General features: G+C 45.5%; 1 protein-coding gene across 1 annotated transcript in view; it reads left to right on the plus strand.

The window, feature by feature from the left end:
* The window catches only part of LOC115321848 (ion channel TACAN), a 28053-nt gene extending 7318 nt beyond the window's left edge, over positions 1-20735 (plus strand). Inside the window, exons 2-11 of the mRNA XM_029982124.4 lie at positions 2844-3076; positions 6912-6968; positions 7056-7148; positions 9387-9476; positions 10322-10387; positions 10836-10897; positions 11403-11495; positions 12030-12094; positions 12293-12361; positions 18346-20735. Coding sequence (XP_029837984.2) covers positions 2844-3076; positions 6912-6968; positions 7056-7148; positions 9387-9476; positions 10322-10387; positions 10836-10897; positions 11403-11495; positions 12030-12094; positions 12293-12361; positions 18346-18489 — 972 coding nt within the window. The 3' untranslated portion in view covers positions 18490-20735. The remainder of the gene's footprint in view (positions 1-2843; positions 3077-6911; positions 6969-7055; positions 7149-9386; positions 9477-10321; positions 10388-10835; positions 10898-11402; positions 11496-12029; positions 12095-12292; positions 12362-18345) is intronic.
* The last annotated feature ends 629 nt before the right edge of the window (positions 20736-21364 follow it).

Consider the following 21364-nt stretch of genomic DNA (forward strand, 5'->3'; position numbering starts at 1 on the left):
GGAAACTGGATAGTTTATGTGACGTGTCATGCGACGTCACAGGCCACAACTTCACGAAATGCGGCTTCATGAAATCCGGAGCAACTAGCCAAAGAATGTTTCACATTAAAAAAAGACAAAAGCAAGAGGAGAATGACAATGGCAGCTTCAAAAACACTTCCTTCGTTTGACTTGTCGAGTTGCCAAAGTATCTGTACTGAGGAAGGACCTGTCGGGGGGGGGGGAGGGGGGACATGCTTTGTTCTGTCTTGTACAGGCTGGTTGGATGAAAATCATTGAGGGGTTCACCCTGTATTGAGGGTTAGCATTACCTTTTCATGTGCACTGTGTAGCCAAGTACCCCTTTATTTTTATTTTTGGATAAGTGCCCTTGTCATTCAGATTGGTTAGAGAAACTAGTAAGTCATTACTGAGTTTTCGTAGACTGCGTTTCCCCCTCCGCTAAGCCCTCTGCAACGAAGCAACAGCTACTGCGCCTGTGCGTCGATGGCCTTGACTGTAGAGATCCAGTATCGTAGCGAGTTGCGGAGAGTGTTGCGGGATGGCGTGAACAATCTATGAAAACTCCCTATTAACATCACATTGTTACTTGAAGCTTTTGATGCAGCAGTGACATTGACACTGAGAATGAATGGACATATTAAAGGTGCTGAGTGAGCATGGTTATTAATTGAGCCCTGCGCGGATAACACTTTGATTATCCGCATCCGATCCGCATCCGCAGGCTTTGTATCCGCATCCGAACCGCATCGGCAAACTTTTTACATTATTGTATCCGATCCGCATCCGCATACTTTGTATCCGTATTCGAACTGCATCCACAAAATGTGGAACCAGATCAGACTCACAATCCAGGCATTCATTGTATATCATACCGTCAACCGAGAATGAAAAAAAATAAAAATACGAAAATCACTTTTTAAGCTGTTTCCTTATCTTTCTACAAAGAAATCTTCGGGTCACCATTCATAGGGGAATTCATTTTATCATTATTAGTTTCATCGTATTTATATTAAAAGCGATCAGCCTTCCCAAGTCGCTGCGCGTTGAAGGAAATATTATCTCAGTTATGTGATTGTCCAAGTAGTCGGCAACACTTTGCCCTGAAGAAGTGCACAAAAAGGATGTCGAGGGACTTCTCTTGTTTTTTGGAATCATGACCACACTACTCTTTGTGGAGATGGGGACGTTTCTTCTGCTTTCTTGTGTCTTTTAGTTTTAGGTTTCCTTTGCCCGGAGAAAGTTTCCGCTCTTTCCCTGCCAATGTACTAGCTCTCTCGGGACGATTGGTGCCCCGCAATCTTTAATTTTTTTATAGATAGCATTTTTGACGAGAGGCAATGCTGTAACTGAAGCGATCTTCAGTGAGAATCAAATCCTTCTTAGGATCCCTATTGTTTCTTCGAAACGCGTTTTGTGGAAATATGTTTCGTCGACAACTTTTCATGAACATATATTTCATGGACACACGGTTCGTCGACGCTGTACGTTTTGTGAGCACATGCCCCTGCAACGTTTTGTTGACAATGCATTTCTTCACTAAGCCGCTAAAAGCTAGCGCGCGATTCACTAAGGCGAGCTTAACCAAACCATACCCCCCTCCGCCATGTAATCCAGGCGAGACACAAAAAAGTTTGTTCTAAAATAGTAGGGTTGTGTGCGACGAAACGTGTCTCAGGTTTTTCGATGAGACGAACGCAAGAAGCCTTTCGATCAAACGTCGCATGTCGAAGAAACAATCTGTAGATGAAACGTCAGTCAACAAACTGAATGCCACGGGGCAAAAACTTAGATCCGGATCCGCGGATATCCTCATCCGCAGCCCCCGACATCCACATGCGATCCGCAATCCGGCAAAATTTGCCTAATTTTTATCCGCATCCCCCCGTTTTCTGCAAAGATCCGCAGATAATCCGCGGATATGCAGGGCTCTAGTTAATATGGTATGAGCTTGGTGAAGCCATTCAGTGAGTAGAGCCAACACCACCTAGACAGAAGGCCTCCACACGCGTCATCATAGTCAGATCGATCGAGGCGAGAGATTGGGCACGAGTGCTGCGTCAGTGTTCGGCTGCGGCTCGTGGCCAACCAGCGCGTCGAAGGTCGGGCTCGGGTCCAATAGCCGACCGAGCGCGATCTGACTGTGATGACGTTTCATAGAAGAAGAGGAAACCATGCGGAGGCCTTCTGTCTAGGTGGTGTTGGTAGAGCTTGGTGTCTCCGAACATTCGCTTACTGCTGTTGACTGTAGTTGAAGAAGCTTAGTGCAAAGTTGTCTGCCACTTTCGAGGTTTCCAGGACATTCTTTTTCAAGTTTTTTCTTCCAGCTTCTACTCCTTTTGTGCTGCACTTTGTTGTATTTTCGCTTAAAAAGTGTTGAAAGTGCCCATGAAGGCTGGCTGCCACTAATTGCTGTACTATCTGTTTGCAGCAAACTCGTGTAATAAAGACTGGAGCACAGCAAAGAGATTTGCAGTAGACTCTTTTACTGCCACTGGTGTAGAGTATATTTATGTAGTGCATACACCAACATAATACGGAGCGTGTACCGACTGTTTGCTTTTCCCGAATCTTACACAGAGTTGGAAGTGGTGTGCAGAGTAAACATGAGCCTAATGTCGTCACATTTGTCTCTCGACATTGACACACGGAATATCTCATTTGGCCCAGCCAGCTTGACCGCGAGTGTGTTCCAGTTTACTCATTATTTTTTCCTCACTTTTAAAAGTGGTTAAAAGTGGTCTGGGTGGTTTCAAAGAGCCAAGCCAACAGATAAGCTAAAGAGAGCCGAAAAAAAGTACACGACTTCACCTCCCTTGTGGGTTGTTTGTGCTTTTGCGCAGAAGTCCTACAGGCAGTACCTGCAGCTGACCGGGGAGGTGCAGCGGTCCCAGGACGAGTGCCTGAAGGGCCTGCGCCACCACCGCTACCGGTCTTCTCTCATTGCCGAGTCCCTGAAGAAGGTGGTGCCGTCGAGCGAGGAGCAGAGGAGGCAGAAGGATGAGCTCGCTCAGAAACTTGAGGCCAAGAGGCTGCACTTGGATGACATCGGACAGGATCTGCCCCATTCCAATGGGTGTGTAGGAGCTCGTTGGGTCACGTCAGCACACCCCAGTGTCCTCCAGTGCACTCTGGTGTGTTCCAGTGCACTCTGGTATACTCCAGTGCGCTCAGGTGCACTAGGCACACTCATAAAGGTGTGCTCTAGAGGATGCCCTTTGTTCAGTTTTATATTCCTCAAAGGTGCTCCGAAAAAACACTTCAGATAAGTAGGAGAAGAAACTACACACACAAGTAAACAAAAGTAAATATAGTTAAACAAACACTATACACACTTCACAAAAATAATTTACACATGGCACAATATTTTTTTTTGATTATTATTGGCTTGGACAGTGTGCATGGGCAATGAGTTCCTGTCACGGTATGAGATATATATATAGGTGTGGACATTGTGCACCTTGCAGCTGCCAGATAAAGTCCTCTCCCCGCCTTCATTGCAAGCGGTGCCACCCGAGAGCTCTTTGATATGTGGCTAATGGCAGCCTGTCGCAGCCCTTGTGGAATTTGGCAATTGCGCTAGGCGTGTTGCTTAGACACTGCTTAGTCATTGACCCTAGTTTCATGTCTCAACGGCGGCAATTACAGTTTTATGAATGCGATGAGCTCTGTGGCGCGGTGTTCAAGGCAGCGTCCGTAAAGGTTGGGGCAGACACTCTGAGCAGAGACAGCACAAGCCCTGGTGCCATGGGAATGAGACATTCGTTTTGATTTTGCGTGTTTATTTTTTCCTTGTTTGTGTCGTCTGGATGGCCATGGCCATGGCCATGGGGACCTTATCTGGTCGATCGCGTCGCAGCGTTTGCTGTGCTGTGTGTACTCACCTATACATATCTTGCACCGTGGTTCAGGGCGGCAAGGAAGAGCGGGGAGCTGTGAAATTTGTATTCTGTAGATTTGTACCCCTCCATACCAGAGTCTGGCTGACAAAGCTTTGGGCTTCACCAATCTGAGACTTCTTTAGGAGTTTAGCCTGGACAGCCTGTTTGGTTGCACAGATGACTGTTTGGGGTCCTGGTTCTCAGTTGTAGTTCCTGCCAGAAGTATGTGGAGAACTTCATTTGAGGTAGTGGGCACTTCAGCCATTTATAAGTGCCCTTTTAAGCAAGTTTTCTCTTTATAGAAACATAAGTGGTAATACATTTAGATTAGTACCACAATAAAAAAAAAAGTTGAGTGGTTTTTATTTGGTGTCATGCACATGTCCATCTGAAATGGTCTTAAGAATATGAAATGTTCATCCATCAAGTTTGGTGGATGGATTTTAATTGGTGCATATCAGCCGGAGTAGTACTGTATGGAGAGTCAGTGAGAAATGTAGTCTGTCCAAGTGTGGCCTTTTGTCTGTTGGATTGGCCATTTGTTGCGTGGGGTCGCAAGAATCGGATAACGTTTCGTGGACCTTTGGTCCGAGGTCCGTCTGCATGATGCACATAAGTAGAATGACTCTTCATTACAGGAAGGGCCCCGAGGCTTCCAGATTAGCCCCATATCAGGCAATCTGTGCAGTCACTGTCAAGTGATAAGTAAACACACTTCAACAACCTGGCAGGTGATAGTGTGCATGAATGAGGGAACGCTTATTGGCACTGCTTGCAGTACTATTTCTGGCATGGATATGCTGCTTTTATCGATGGCAGTTTACCCTTCATTGGTCCGCTCGCTCTTATTTAAAGCCAGTGGGCCCTGGCGTATCTGCACAAGTAGATCAAATAAGTCGTACATTTACCCCACACGGAGAGCTTGGCATCTGTGCCAAGTGAAGCTTCAGGATTGCACGTGACTGTGATATCGATAGTATAAGCAAGAAATGCTAGACACTTGCTCGACGAAAAGTGGGCAGACTAGGAGGTTTGCGAACCTCGGCTTTGGGCATTGATCTTGCGGCCTTATATGGCTTGTCTAGTTTGCAGCCCCCTCTTTTTTTCTTTTGCTTCGGTGGTAACAGCAACAGCAGCGCAAACTAAAATGTTGCTCTTTGCGTCTGACCTTGGTTCGCTTTTTGATGCGCGACCCAGATGTCTGCTAAAGGGTTCTCTCTCTCGCTGATAGTCGGGCCCGAGGGCATTGACCAATGCGCTGGCATCAAGACGGTGCCTTTACTTAGAAAGAAGGTGTTGGCTTTCTGCAACTTAATACTGTATTTTCTGGTGTACAAGTCGTGCCCTCGTATAAGTCGCATTCACAGACTTGTACGGTCAGCGCTTGTGTATATCATGATCGCAATATGTACACAAGTGGGAGCCAATGAATCGAACAAGCAATACAACCCCCGGAAAGTTTGCATAGTTAAAGGGGCGAAGCAACAACATTTTTACTTCCAGTAAATGCAACCTTCTTTGACATTCATAATTTATGAAACACGCATTATAATTTTTTTTCTTCACGCAAAACCAGTCGCAGAAGAAATTTAAGAAAAAGGACCATTTACCCCCCTCGCAGCCGGAACAAGTGGCCATGTGACTTGGTGCCGATTAAATGGAGCCAATGTTTACCATATTCATGCGCTGAGGTTGGCAAAGCACAGGGCGTGCATTGAGTTCCACGGATTGTTAAGGTTTGGCTATTCCCGCCGTCGCAGCAATCGGGCACGGGCCACTACCCGAATGCATGTCGAGGCGTTGATTGTGACGAGCCCAAATTGAACGCCCATGCATTCCTCGTGTCTACCATATGAACCGCATTTACATATCATCGCAGCAGAGATTGTAAAGCTTGATGACAAGATCCCGGGGATCGCATTGTTGGCGTTGTCCCACGACATCGTCATCAAGTTTTGCGAATCGTCATATCAAGTTTTGCGTAGGAAACACTGAAAGAAAAGGTCCCCTTTAACCCTTGGAACTCCATCTCTACCAAGACGCTTCTTGCTCAGTAATGTTGTGTTAAAGTACTCTTGGGTTCCATTAGTGCAAGTAAGCATGTGTAAAGCGAGAAATATTCCTACCCAAGATTGTTGCTTGGCCCCTTTAGAGTCTATACTTATAGAAAATGAAAAATGCATATAAGTCGCGCCGTTATAGAAGGTGCATCGACGAAAATTACACAAAAGAAACCTCAAAATGTACTCCAGACACTACGTTACTCAAACTAAAATAATGAATGCCATCTGTGGATAACACCAAGCTGTAAGAAACCTTCCATGTTTCAGAATTTATAGAGGGGCCGTATTCCAGTATTTCAGGTACATATAGAATATTCTTTGTGTGCCGCAAATACCGGTCCATTGCCGGCATATGGGAGTGGTCAAAAAGTATTCACTGGCATCGGCATACTATGAAATGCTCTGTATATTGAAATGCTCATGCACTCTGGACAGCTAGACAAGTTTTGCAGTCTCTTTTTATGCTAGTATGTGCCCAGCTTGCTTTGTCCTTGCACTCCGCACCCTGTATGCTACTATAACCAGCAACTACTCTTTCCTTCCCAGCTCAAACAACTCTCACTTAATGCTTGTTTCCTTTACCTTCACTTGTAGTAATGCTACTCTAATATTTGCAACTACGGTATCACATTAGTTATTCAGTATTGTTTTTTTAAGGAACTCCAATAGGAAGGACAAACTCAATAGGCTGCAAGACAATAATGCTTTTCGTTGTTTGCCTTTGTGTGTATCAACCCTATATGCCAATAACTAGGATCTTTAGATGTTACTGAAAGTATAATTATAGTAACATTTAATCGCTACCTCCACGCTCAGCTTCTACTAGGACCTTTAAAGTCAAGTTTTTGTGGCATTCCACTCCTGTCATTTGCTTGCATCTGTTTGTTCTTTTATGCTAGCTCTATTGCCTTCACCCAAGAATGGATGATCACGGCACTAAAGTGATGCCTCTTTTGCGTTTCTACAGCCTCTACCTGCAGATTGTACTGGGCAGTGTCAACCTGTCGTTCCGGGACGCAGAAAAGTGAGTACGAGTGTGCCCATTCTTCCTTCTGTCTTTTGCTTTCCTTCCTTTGGGATTTGCATTTACGTCGCTGGTTTTTTCTCTTAGGTATCGCTACAAAGACGAGTATGAGAGGTTCAAGCTGAAGGTCACCATGTTCATCCTCGTCATGTCCATTCTCTGCATTGTCATGAACTACAGGTCAGTGCCTGTTTGTACCAGCAAGCCTCTCGCAAGCGGAGTGCTCCATCCTAAGTTGTACAATGGGGGAAGTAGTTTTCTTTAGTTGCCAGCAGTATGACTCATTTGGGAGGAAGGGGGGGGGGGGGGAGGGGGGGCGCCACACATTTTTATTACAAATGCTGTGCCAGCCAAAATATATATATATATATATATTTTTTTTTTACATTTTTTACGGATTTGGAATACATTGTCTGATTATAAAAGTAGCTGTGGCCTACCAAGGCATGTACTACAGTCGAACCCGATTATATCGAACCCGGTTAGTTCGAACTATCCCTTATATAGAACTATTTTTGAGCAGGCTAGTAACTGCAATGAAAATGCATAGCGAAAAATGTGGTTACATCGAACGAAAATTGCAGCGTCTCCCCATATATCAAACTACCAAGAGCGCCGTTTTGTTCTGCAAGCTGGCTTTCCCCTGATTCGGGTGCATGCGTTGGGGAAAAAACAGCATTTCTTTTTTCTTTCAAACGGTCGCGTTGATCGCCCAAAAGAAAGTGGGGAGAGGGTGACGTGGTGGGACCTTGAAAAACGAAGAAGCGGCCGCTGAATAGCCGCGTGGCACATCCCTCATGACGTACAGACGCTCCTTTGAGAGTAAAGAACTTTTGTAAGTGTGGTAAGCTTATTTGTTGTCAAATTCATTAAAAATTTTATATCGAATTACCTGTTATATCGAACTGGTAGACGGTTTTTTGCGAGTTCAATATAAACGGGTTTGTTTGTAAAAGTTTGTGTTCCTTTCGATAGATCGGATATTTGTGCACTGCAGCTGGCTCTCGTGATAGGGTGCCAAATTGCTACGATTTTTTTTTACCGATAAGTGCTCTATTGCTGATGCGCATATTTATAGGGCGTACTAATGACCTTATAACTGATGACACCAAACTTGTCCAATAAATTATTTACTCTATGGTTCTGAATGTTCCCACTTATGCAATTGGAGCAATAAAACCTCCTTTTTGGTGCGGGCCCTTTAGATAAAGACAGCCTAGGAGCGATTTATTTCGGACTGTGTAACTTACTAGTGTGCTGATGCCAACTCCCTCGGGAATACACCCATCTGTGATCTCCTTGTACTCTACATGGTTTTCTTTGTTCTTGGGCTCTTGTTCTTTGACCTTTGGGAGGCACAATCGAGCATTCTTTTCGAAGTAGAAATTGGTCCTACTATCAGGGTTTTCAGTAGCGTTTTCAGAAGCGCTCAGATATTTTAGAAGCTGCGTAGGTCAGAAAAAGTTTTTTTTTTTTTTTATAGAAACTATGGAACTTTAGTTGTTAGGTGGTGCTTAGTCCTGTCCCTTCTCTTCTTATGTCCTTGATTGTAGTAACGCCGTGTTTACCATGTACGGGATCCAACAAGGATACCTCTTATATCTCTCCAACTTTATGGTCAAAATAAAACTTGTCTTACTTTTTATCCATGTAATCTAAAGGCCGGTTCACGCATCTGCGTTTGACTGTGCCGAGCGTGTCATGACCTCTTGTAACCGCTGGCACACTGATCTGTCATGTAGCCTTGGATCACTTCTGACCTCCATATATGTTTTTATAATTCTTTACTCGTAACTATTACCGCAGGCTTGAAATAATCCTGGCAATGATACGAGCGTCTGTTTCTCATGAATAGTGCACTGCAAAACCTTCAGTCTAGTTATAGACGCGTTAAAGAGCGTTCCAGGCCTACCCGATATATAGCGCCAGTGTGCCAGCGGTTGCGAGAGATCCCAACACACTCGGCACTGCCAAATGCAGATGTGTGAACCGGCCTTTGGTCGTCAGAGTATTGTTTTTAGGGAAATCGGAGCCACGCACCACCGGGGGGTAAGATTTCTCACTCGGTGTACGTCGGCTCGTTTGGAGGCAGTGGTTCCGTGTGCCGGTACTGATGTACACTGCACGGCACAGGGCAGACACCACATCAGTTTCAATGTTAGATGCTCGACCGCATTAAGCGGTCGAGCATCAAACTCGGCCGCTCACATTGGTGCCCTGAATGGCCACTCTCCACCACACTAGCAGTTTTTTTTAATGGGAACCGTCTGAATCTGGGGGAAAGAGAGAAGAAACTGGCAATTGCTTTTTCATACTAATGGTACTGAAAACAGTACTGAAAACTCTTTGTTTTTGTTGTTTGTCTTGTTTGGGTGAGATTGATAGTGCGCTTACCCTTTGTTTTCTGCCTCTCTGCAGGGTTAATGATGCCATTTTGCATTTCCTTCTGGTCTGGTACTACTGCACACTTACAATACGGGAGAGCATCCTTGCTGTTAACGGATCCAAGTAAGCCACACATTTACGTTTCGTCGCAAGGGACACAATCTTGGTAGGCAACGCGCAAGAAGTCGTTTTACATGTAGGCACTATTGAATCCTTGATTGCTGATCAGACGAGGCTTTATTATAAGGTTGAGAGTGCATTGGTTAAAATATACTCAATCTGCTTTGAAAGCAAAGTACAAATACTTTTACAACACTATCTCTCTCTGAAGCTTCCCTTTTTTGGCAAAACATTTCGTGAATAAAACAGATATCTGTGCAATAGAGATTGAGTCTGTTTATTCATTAGTCAAAACAAATTATTCGAGCCAAGCGTCGTCTTGGAAGGATACAATGAAGGAAAACAAATGCCTGACAAGGCCATGCCACGATTTCAGCTTGCTTAGTAAAAAGTACTCTGCATTTTGTTTGAAAAGCAATGCCTTGTGATGGCTAGTCTGATGGTTAATTAAGCACTCTTATACATCTTTGAATGACATCTTTGAAGAATGTATTCAGAGGTGAACTACTATTATACTTTCTGAAGAAAGTACCAGAGAAATGTGCTTCAAGTAAAGTACAAGTACACATGCTTGGGACCTGCCGAAAGTGAAATACTAAAAGCACTCAAAATGTATTTGAAATACTACTGTAAGCACACAGCACCTTAAATTCTTCCCAACACTGGTTACTATATGGTCTTTAAGTTGATGCATACATAGCTAAACTTCTATTTTTCACTAATTCTTCCAGTCAGAGCAACAAACGGAGAAGTCTTGATGTTCAGCAGAGATCTAGTTCTTGCATAGTTCAAAATTAATGGTAAGACCCCCAAAAAAGTTTCCTTTTCATTTCTGCTTTTGCCTCAAGGATCAAGGGTTGGTGGCGGTTACACCACTTTATCACCACTGCACAGGCTGGGATCATCATTGTGTGGTAAGCTCCAATGGATACCTCTATGGTGTTTTATACCTTACCGTTTCAGACCGGAACTTCTCCACATCTGGCTATGGGCAAAGCTTTCCTTCATCAGACACCTTGGCCTGGGGCATTTTAGCTTCAGCATTAGCTTTCTACCCTCAGTATGGTGACTCGACTCTACATGCATAATTAAAACCACAGCAGCACATTTTGTGTCATGCTGGGCATGTCTGTGACTATAAATGCGTCCACTCAGTTGTGTATGCAACATGAGCATGGTCAGTAATTCAGATCCAAATTAGAAACAGGGCAGTAACTTTTTTCACTTTGAGAAGGATGCTTGCCCTGCACAATACATTTTTTTTGCTGAGAAACACTTTGACCTGTATTAACGTAAAATGGATCTCGCGTTTAAAGAAAACAAATAATAAATTTTTTTTCCCCCTATAATGTTGCCTTGCAGGCCGGACGGCGTCGTCTATGGCAAGTTCCGGCGGCAGTTCACGTGGTACGTCTTTTTCATCAGTAAGTGCCCTTTGTCTTGCATTCTTCCACACTTGCAGTTAATTCTGCCACATTTCTTGTATAGTCGTGTCCCAAGGCTTGCTACAAACTCCAGTATTTTGGGTCTCTGGCAAAACTGCTTGCTTTGAAATGTGAAGTAATTCCTTCTTTCTAAGAAGAGATACACTCGAGTATGAAAGCGTGAAACAGAGGTATGAAAAGGGGTGCCTACAAATGTTTGCTCTCACATTGACATCATTTTCTTGGGTGCCAGAACTGCTCTGTAACAAACCTTGGTTGAGGAAGAGATTGTGGGTGAGGGGACAGCAAAGTGTGATGTAGGAGCCAATAAGAACAAAACAAACAAGCCAGCTCTTGTTTTGGTCTCTAATTTCTTCTTATACATTATTTGAGGGTTAATAGCCTCGTTATAAGCTTTTATTCCGCCAAAAGGATTCCTAGGTTTGGCATTCTGCAGCTGTGTAGGGGGCTGGTTTTTTTGACAGCGTTGCCTTCACTCACGCAGGCATCATCCAGTTCTGGCAGTTCTACTACCAGCAGGGCTGCCTGTACAGGCTTCGTGCCCTCGGTGAAAGCCACAACATGGACATCACCATCAGTGAGTGTTTCCTGTGAAGAGTGTTCAGCACGTGTACATTATGGTCACCTTGCCCAAAGGTGCTTGTTCATTACCTTCTAGGCTTGTTAGGCTGGCAACCATCAGAAAGCTGGACGTTTTGCTCCTTGTGAAACTCAAGCTTGAGCGGAAAAATGGATATGAGGCAATGTGCAGTCCGTGAACTGGGTTGCTTGGAAACGTTTGCTTCATAGAAAGCTGCGTCGCTGTAGTTGGATGATGTATACCGATCTGGTCACGGAATCCACTTTGGCTCTTTATTCTATGCTTTGCAGATCTAAGATGCTCAAAAAAAACTTTGAGGGTAAAATTACGAAAGCGTATAGGACCAACATGCAGCGAGCCGTGCTAAAACCAGTTCTGTGTTCAGTGACTCGCAGTGGCATTTTTGTTGCTTGTTGCACTTTACCAAGCTCTTTTCAAGTAGTTGTCGGTAATCAGTGCATAGCTCTTGAAGTCTTGTTCTTGCTGCTGATTGCATACATGACACGGCCCTTTTCTTCTTGCTCTGTTCAGGTGGTTTTCGCTCGTGGATGTGGCGGGGCCTGTCCTTCCTGCTCCCATTCCTCTACTTTGCCTATGTGAGTGTGTTGTATCAGTGTGGTCGGGGCTATACTTGGCCCGACAAGATTTTTCTCTTTAGCAGTGTGCTGACCTTAGCGAGTGTTTCTAATAGTGAAAGGTAAACGAGACAAAAATGACGTGAGAGGTGTGCAGTGAAAACTAAGTGACCGGATGATTTAATTGCCAATTTTAACATTGGGTACCATTCTCTGCAGATGTTCCAGCTGTACAATGCCTACACGTTGTACCACCTCAGCCAGCTGCCCGAGTGCAATGACTGGCAGGTCAGCAAAATTCATCTTCCTTGCCTCTAGTTGTTTTGTTTTTTTATTTTACATGTATTAGTATTCGGTTTCATGGTTCTATTAATCTCTGTGCTCTTAGTTGAGCAGTACATCCTGCCTCCAAGTCACAAGAATGGTTAGCTACAGCTTTTTATCTAGTCAACCAGACTATAAGCACTAGTCTTTGTATATCTCTTGATGGGGTCATCCCTCAACTACTTAATTAATGCATTTTTTATGACCCTATAGGCTGTCAGAGAAAAGTACCGTATTTTCCGGGCTATATTCCGCGGACTATACATGTTTAAAAGTTGAAATTTCTGGCTGTGCGGACTATCTATGCGTGCGGACTATACAGGAATTGTTTTTCAAGATCGTTTATTATGACGAGAGTGACGAATTTTGTGCACGAAAGTGTATGTTAATGATGATTTATGCACATTATAGGCTTTATTGTGAGCTAAAAAGCAGACATTTGTAAACGTGTGCCGTCTATGAGAAGATTTTCGTGTCGACTAAGCACCAGGTGCGGACTATGCACTGGGTACGGACTATGCACCGGGTGCGGGCTCTCTAAGCAAAATCTTTTATTTTTGACCCCAAATTTCCCCCTGCGGACTATACACCGGTGCGGGCTATAGTCCGGAAAATATGGTATACTATTGGGCACAAAACAACCAGTGACCTTCCTTTGTGGAAGTTTAGCTATACTAAATTTCATTTCAAAATGTCAAGCAGAATTGTGAAGTTTACATTTATATAGTGCCAGTTGAACCTTGGGTGGAAAGCGAAACCGTGTGCAGTTGCTCGTTTCTGGTTCTAAACTTTTCGTAGGGCTAATTCTGTCCATACTGTATGGACGATCTGTGACCGAAAGAGTAAGTTAGTTAGCAGTCTGTGGTTCCATATATTTTGGTGACCATTCGACCGAAGAGTCTCTGGCAGATGCCATTTACAGAGCTTATTTAGGGCATGCTTTGTTTTGTTCCGTGCTGGGCTGTGAAGATTGGCGCCGAGCTGTGAATTGAAACGGCACATAGTGAAGCTTATATAGCAGTAGGACTCAGAAGAGCACATCTTGTTGAGAACAAAGCATACATGTTGCACGGGGCTCCCCTGTTGATGCAATTAAAGGGAAGCTGAAGAGTTTGTTGGAATGGACCACTTGCTAAATCCCCCAAGTGCCCCGGCCCACACTCGAGGAATCATGGGAATGGTGTTACTTCAGTTACCTAGTGATTGCTAATTTCCACCAATTCGTTGCTTACACACTTTTAAGTGTAGTCCGTAGTCGCCCTGAACAGGTGTTGCGTAGAGTCCAAGTCTTATCACTTTTAATATTTCTCGTCGACGTCAGCGTTTTTGATACTCTGCATGCCATCCAACCTTCAACCTGGCTGACTTGCAGATATCTCTTACTTATTATCATTCTCATACAGCTTCAAAGACACTAATATTAACTTAGAAGCACTAAAAATGCTATGAACAGCCCTGCTGACTCCGAGCTAAATCCTGGTTTTGGTTGTGAATTTTCTGCTTTTTGAGCAGTTCCTGCTAAAACAACAATCACGAGAATGATGATATTGAGATTTCTGCAACTCTGCCAGGTTGAATTGTGAATTGCATGCACGGTAACAAAAACGCTGACATTGACGAGAAATTTTTAAAGTGACATCTTTGGACTCCATGCGACACTTGTTCAGGACGACTCCAGGTTACACTCAAAAGTGTGTAAGCATTGGAGTGGTTAAAATTACCGGTCACTAGGGTACCAAGGAACACCGTTCCCATGATTTCTCAAGTGCTGGCTGGGGTGCTTTGGGGGATTCAGCCAGTGGTCTATTAAAAAAGACTGTGAAGGCTTTAATGTGGGCACCTTAAAAATGATATGTCTCAAGTTTTCTTTAATTTTATTACTAGGAGCGTCGTAGCCACCAATTAAAATAGGGATATAGCCCTGCCTGTTGCAGTGCTGAGCGCAGGGGAGCGCGAGAGTGGAGAGAAAAACTAAAAAGTGAAAGCCGTTTACAACTCCCTGTAACGCTGGATTAGAGCGCAGCTCTTGAGGAGGAGGATGGAAGAGTACTGAGGGATAGGTGACTCCTTGACCTCGCGTGACCTTAGGGGGGGAGTCGCGTTACATCAGGGGGGTCTCGTAACCTCGAGGGGGGGGGGGGGGAGGGGGGGTCTCGTGACCCCTTTGAGGTCATGTGACCCCCCTGAAGTCACACGACCCCCCTAAAGTCACGCGACCCCCCCGAGGTCACATGACTTCAAGGGGTCACGTGACCTCGGGGATGGGGTCACGTGACCTCAGGGGGCGACCTCGGGGAGGGTGGTCACGTGACCTCTGAGGTCACGTGACCGCGGTGGACGTGACCCCCCGAGGTCACCGAAGGTACCCGGGGTCCTCCCGAGGTCCTTCCGAAGGAACCCAAGGTCCTCCTGAGGTCCTCCCGAATGAACCCGAGGTCCTCCCGAGGGCGGGGGTCGCGGTTACGCCGACGGTGACAGCGACGCCGACGCCGCTCAAGCCGGAAACAGGTGCCTAAGAGCTGGGCTCTAAAAGTGACATCATCAACATAGTCGGATGACCCTTGCTTGCCACTAAGCTGGCTTGGGGGTGCCGACGATGACGTTGCGGCGTTTTGGACAGATAACGGGCAATAATCGCCGCCCACATCTCTCAAAATAAATGCGGTTTATATTTTACTTCTGTCCAAGATAAGTGCAACAACTGAATTCACAGGACAAAAAGCTCCTGAAGTCTGCTCCCAACTCGGATTTTTTGAAAAGCGCTTCAGCTTCCCTTTGAAGCAGTCGCAATGAATTTGGTGTCATTCTTCTCAAAACTTGCCAACTGTTAAGGTGGGTTCACAGATTTGTGTTCGAGTGCATTGCGCTCGCTCGTAACCATTTGAGGAGGGAACCATCCCCATCCATCATTCTATCGAGTGCCCTTGGAATACCTTCAATCCAGACATATATTTTTTGTTTTAATTTTTTATGCATCATGATCTTACTGTGTCAATAGTGACAGATGGGCCAGTTGGTACATAATCTCTTTTGACAAAATGGGCCGCAAGACAGCGACAGAGTAGCACTTTGTGTTGTCTCCCTTACTCTCTCCCTGTCTTGCGGCGCATTTTGTCAAAAGAGATCTTATTTTGTGCTTGAAATAATTCAGACAATGACGTAACAAACCATTTGTCGTGAATGGTGCATTCATTTCATCTTGCAAATGCAATTGCCTCAAAACCTCGATCTATTTGTACACTGGTCGGAAGGGTTCTAGGGCCACCCGACAGATTGTGTCAGTGCATTTTTTCGTCGTGAGAGGCTACGATCGAGCAGGATGCATCGTATGACACTCGAACCCGAGCGCAGCTTCAGAGGCTGGTTAACACACTTGTGTTTGTTTTCGACCGAGTTCTTGCGATCTCTCGTAGCAGGAGAACGCAACGGCACGCTGGCTATGGGGTGACTGTGAAACTGCATTTCATTAGTGCAAAGGTTCTGCTGTATGTTTGTGAGATTGAAAGTACAGTGGCCCAATTTTTTAATAATATCAAGCGAGTGTCGACCACCGGGACGGCCAGCGCTGTGCTGCGGAAAAATGCGGCATCATGAGAGAGATTAAGCGCTTGCGCACAAAGCCCTTTCTCGTGGGAGCGTTGTATGCTAGGCTATTTCGTTGATCGCACACAGCCCCTGCTCCTTAGCAAAGGAGGGCAGGGCGCGCTTGCAATGTCGAAGTGCTTCGCCGATATGCCCCTCGTCTTGGAATGCGTTCACAATCCTTTTGACGGTAGCCTGTGTAACCCCGACTGTTGTTTCTACAGTGTAGACCGCATATAACCGTATGTCGCGGGAGTCGCGAAAATCCGCGCTATAAGCGGTACCGCGCTATAACCAAAATATCAATTTTTCAGGCCAAAATACATGTTATCAGACAACTTACCTTTGTAAAAGAATTTATTTCTATGTTAGATGAAAAATAAAGCTTAGTTTGAGGAAAGTCTTTATTTCACCAGACTAGTACACTTCTCTCTCAAGTGTGCCACACATTTTAAAAGAAATGAGCGACTTTTGCCTGGCGCAGCCTTTTAACGGCGTCGCGGGTTGCGGACGGACGTTGCGAGCGTTCAGGAATGCTGACCCTAATCACTTTTCTGCGGCAATGAAAACGCATGAAAATTCGCATCCTTTATACGGTATGCGCCAGTAATACCTTCAACTTGAGCACAGGCACGAAATGCTCCAAATGAGAAATCCAGGCGATGTTCGAAAACACAAATGTTTAGAAAGCACCACTGTATTCGAAGTAAACAAATACGACGACACGGGCGTTTCTGCCGTGTTGAGAGTGCCGCCACAACATCGCCGCACGAGTAGCTGGATCTTCCCTTCTAGTACGTGCTGGGTTATCATAGCGACACACAACGAAAATTCACGGTCAAGGATAGCGCTTCTACGCGGAACGATCAGCTTAAACCACGCCATCTACATTGACGATCACAACCGACGCCATGTTTGCAGAGAGAAGCAGCCGGCCCGCGACCGGCATGCAATGCACGCGAACACTTCTCCTCGACCTGCGATTGGTCTGTCGTTGCGGTTGTTTTCAACGCAGCAGAGGGACGCACGCACGTGAACGACACATGCATGCGTCCCTCCGTCGCTATGGCAACTGAAGTCTCTCTCTTCGCTTCTCTCCGCTTCTTCGAGCAACCTCCTTGTCACGCGAGTGCCGCTCGCGGCTAGCGCCGTTATCTAGTGTTGGCGCGGTTGGCGGCCTGTTCCAGAAACCGCACTATAGCCGGTATGTCCCTTCGCGCGCCTGCATTTTAAGCGGTATGTAATTACATGGAGTTCTATGGGAGGCGAACCGGTGGTTTAAAAAGCCGCGTTATACCCTGTCCTGCACTATAAGCGGTTACGTTGTAAGTGGTCTATACTGTATATCCCTTTGCGTCATGCCGCCCATCGAGATAACACTTTCCCGTGTTTTTATGGGCCCTTGAGGAAGCATACAAATGTGCGCGTGCCCGCTGGTCAAAGAAAACTGTGACTACCCGGCTACATAGGCTAGATGACAGCAAGAACGCAGTTGATAATACAAAACACCAAGCCCAAACGGAAACCCTGTCTATACTCCGTTTCACTTTGTGTTGTACCGCAGCCGACGCTACAAGTTATCTGGGCCAGTCCATCGCTCAAAGTGTGTCACGTGGCCTTCCCGTTGGGTACAACTGCACGGGGAAGCGCGATGTCACGTGGCAGGGTGAAAGCACTGGATTGGTTTTCATGCCTCATAGCATTGTCTGCAGTATAGAGTTTAATGCATCATAGCGTTCAGTTTGTCGCGTCACCGTATTTTTCATTTTGGTTGGTGTTCACAAAAGTAAACGCAAACATGAAATGAACAAAAAAAGTAAATTAAACTCGAGATGACGCGCGGTTTATGCCACGCCTGAGCAGTGTCACGCAAGCAAGCACTGTTCAGATCTTTGCTTGAAGGTGGCTAGCTATGCCAGCAGATAATGAACAGGGGCTGTATGCGGTCCATGGAATAGCCTAGCAGACGACGCTCGCAACAGAAAGAGCTTTGTGCGCAAACGCTTCATCTCTCCTGTGTCGCCGCATTTTCCTGCAGCACAGCACTGGCCGTCCCGGCAGTCGACGCTCGCTTGATATTATTAAAAAATTCGGCCACTGTACATACCATTTACTAGAAAAGGTAGTTTATAACATTAACAAAAATTCTTCAGCAAAAAAAAAAAAAAAAAAAGTATGCGCGAAAAAAAGAGAATATATGGAAATCCCAAGTGTTCCGTGGCTACTTGACAGATGGTGCCAGTACGTTCTCCCGTCATAAGAGGTCTCAGAAATCTTAGGCACGCGGTTGCGAACAGCTGCAAGCGCGTAATCCAGCCGGCGACGAGGTCAAGACGGGTTCCCTCTGGGGCCGGGCACCCTCGCAGGTGTTTGTCTCGGCTGTCATCTTCTTCGTGCTGTTCCTGGGGAACTTGCTGACCACCTCGCTGGTCATCTGGCACAAGCTGAGCGGCCGCACCCTCATCCGAAGGCTGGAGAAGAAGCACCAGCAGCACAGCCACGCCAATTGACGACGCGACAGCGGCACCCGTCCCGTCCCCCGTCTTTGGGTTGCCGCCGACTCCCCGACCGGCCGCACTTCGAGCGGCCCGGCTTGTGTCGGCTCGGTCGACGCGTCTGCTCGAAAGGAGTCGTAACGGCATTCGCTAGTCAGCTGTTTACGTACAACAATAGTTTTGTTTGTTCCTTTGGTTACTTGCCGTCTGCTCACTAGCATTTTCTCGACGATTCGTGTGTGCGTTTTTGACCTTGCATGAGGTGCTTGTTTGTGGACTCGTGTAAAGCAGGTGGCGCAACTCGGCTCGTTTTGAGGCTGCCGCCATGCTTGTGCGGTCTATACTCTGTTCACCCCTAAGCTAACGATACATTGGAAGCCACGTGCTCGTTGAAGCAGTCCTATGTCTATGTTTTGCCCCCCCCCTCGACCCGTGCGCTGAAAGCAGGATCAAGCGATGAAAGGGAGGCAGGTGATTGGTCCGGCAAGCCTTTTAGCTCTCCGACAGCTTAGGGGTGAACGTAGTATCGCCGGGGCAGTCTCGCGGTAATGGGGTGAAGTCGGGGACTGGCACTGCACGTTGGGACCACTGCCGAGCATAGTGGGTGTTTCCACGGGTTACAAGGATGTGGTCTTCTACTTTTGAGAATTGGTCCCGTTCTGAGTCTTGGTACCTGCACCACGGGTGGTGGGAGCTGCTGGTTCTGGCAGCGGCATCTACGAGACTATGCCATCGGTGACAACGACGTGTTGTTTCTGTACCTGTATTGCGGGCTCTCTCGAGACCGTACAATTGGATCCTGGTGTACGGTACAAAGAGATGTCTTGGAGGTATTTCTCTTGCTTCGTCCTGGTTTCGAACTTTCCACCTTTTTCTTCGTGGGATGCATTTTGGCCTGTCTGAAAGGAATTATTTCTTCTTTCTCTTCCCTTTAAACTGCTGAAGGTTGGGTGGTCGGTGTTAGCCTTGCATAGTTGAAAGCACTCTTGATGTATTGCAAGCCCATATCCCAACCTCCATTTCATTTTGAGTGTCGTTGTCTTCAATAACTTCCTATGCCCGTATTCTGACTGCCATTTCATTTTGAGTGTTGTTGTCTTCAATAACTTGGTGTCATGTATCGAGATGTTTACTGCACGTGTTCAGTTTGCCCAATTTGGAAATGTTGCGGTGCGGCTTTGTGTGGTGTGCAAGTTTTTATGTTTTTGGTAGAAAAAAAAAAGAATACTAGTAGTTCAGGTAGGCCAACAGCTTAAAAATCTACACTTGCTGCTTCAAGCAGACTTCTTTTTTTAGATGTTATGGGACTAGAATTTACTCTAGAGTTTGTTCACACTCATGTAGGCTTTTTTTTTTTCAAGTAAACATATTTTATTCCAAGTTGTGTTTCTTGTATACCATTCATGACCTGCTAAGGGCTTTGGGCCACATTCTGTATTTTGACGCAATAGCATTTAGGAGCTCTTGTTGCAAAAAATCTGGCGTCGGCGTCAGTGGGGCCAAAAAATCCCATAATGCAACGTGCACAGCCATGTGTGACGTGGCTGTGACATTGTGACCCGCTAAATTTGTCGTAAAATTTTTCTGCCAAATTTGCTAGGAAAATTCCAGTGAAAACAGATGATGTCATGTGACAACACATGATGCTAATGGCTAGGCTATGCTCACATGCTTGCACAGCTTGGGAACAAGAGCGGGTTTAATGAGAAAGTTTTGCGAGCGGGCCAGACAACGCTATCGCGTATCTCTTAAAGGCAAAGCTTAAGCGTCCCTCAATTTTTTATGTGTAACTTTAATTGTGTATTTTTTTAATAGAGGGTTTGGTTTTGTCAGTTGTAGTGGGAAGTTTTCGGGTGAAAGCTAAGACTGGATTGTTGTCATGCCTTAAAACTTTCTGCACTCATATTTTGCTTCAGAGTGCATACTATCTGGAGTTTATGCTGAAGCGCGCAAGACGCATTAACGACTTTGCACTGACTGTGTAGCAAAGGCCTAGTGACAAGTATGTTGCTCTTTGCCATCACTGTTTATCCCATATTGTGGATTTTTACGTATCCAGCTCTCTTCTGTCAAGAGTTACCTCTTTTGAAGGACCCTGAGGTGCTGTGTAGCATGCAGTCTTTGCATTGCCCATGACATCGCAACTTTGTGGTTGCATCACTGTAATGTAATGATCAAGCAACTAACTGATACTAACTACTCCACTGAGAGTTCTGTTAGACCTTAATGTTGTTGAGTTCCATTAAATGGTTTGAACAATGTGGGAGTGACTTCTTTGAGCATTTAAAACAAAGTGGTGAATACGGTGCAGACAACAAGCATCCATAGACAAGTATCCTGTTTTGATGCACATACCCAAATTATTACACAGAGGTGGAACTTGAATAACCCAAATTAGTTTTGGTGGCATCGGTGGAGTGGCCTGAGGATTATCCAAGCAAAATTGTCTGGATTGCCCTGGTTCCAAGTGAAAATACCATACAAATGCTTGGCCCAATGCAACAGATGACTGGGGATGAATCTTTTATATCTCACCACCCTGTCTGTAGTTTACCACCTTTTGAGTATGCCTCTGCCGCAATATAACAAAGCATTTGTAGAGCCCATATAGCATTCGCTACATCCTACGAACCAGGGTGAGCACTTTTGCTTAGTGTTTTTGTCTGTGTGAGCCATCACCACACTTCCAATTTAGCACAACAGTGTGTTGGTCCCCATGAATGTTTCATGTGCGGTATGGTTTACTTAGTTTGACAGTATTGACAAATTCGTAAGACTTGTACTTTTCACTCGTGCAGTGGATGCATCTTTCAGGTGTCCGTAAGGTTTTGTTGAAACACGTTTTGGGGACAACTTTTCATTGACACGTTTCGTGGAAACTCGTCCCGTG

Source organism: Ixodes scapularis, unplaced genomic scaffold (genome assembly GCF_016920785.2).
Source record: "Ixodes scapularis isolate PalLabHiFi unplaced genomic scaffold, ASM1692078v2 PGA_scaffold1__304_contigs__length_218370807, whole genome shotgun sequence".
Lineage (NCBI taxonomy): Eukaryota > Metazoa > Arthropoda > Arachnida > Ixodida > Ixodidae > Ixodes > Ixodes scapularis.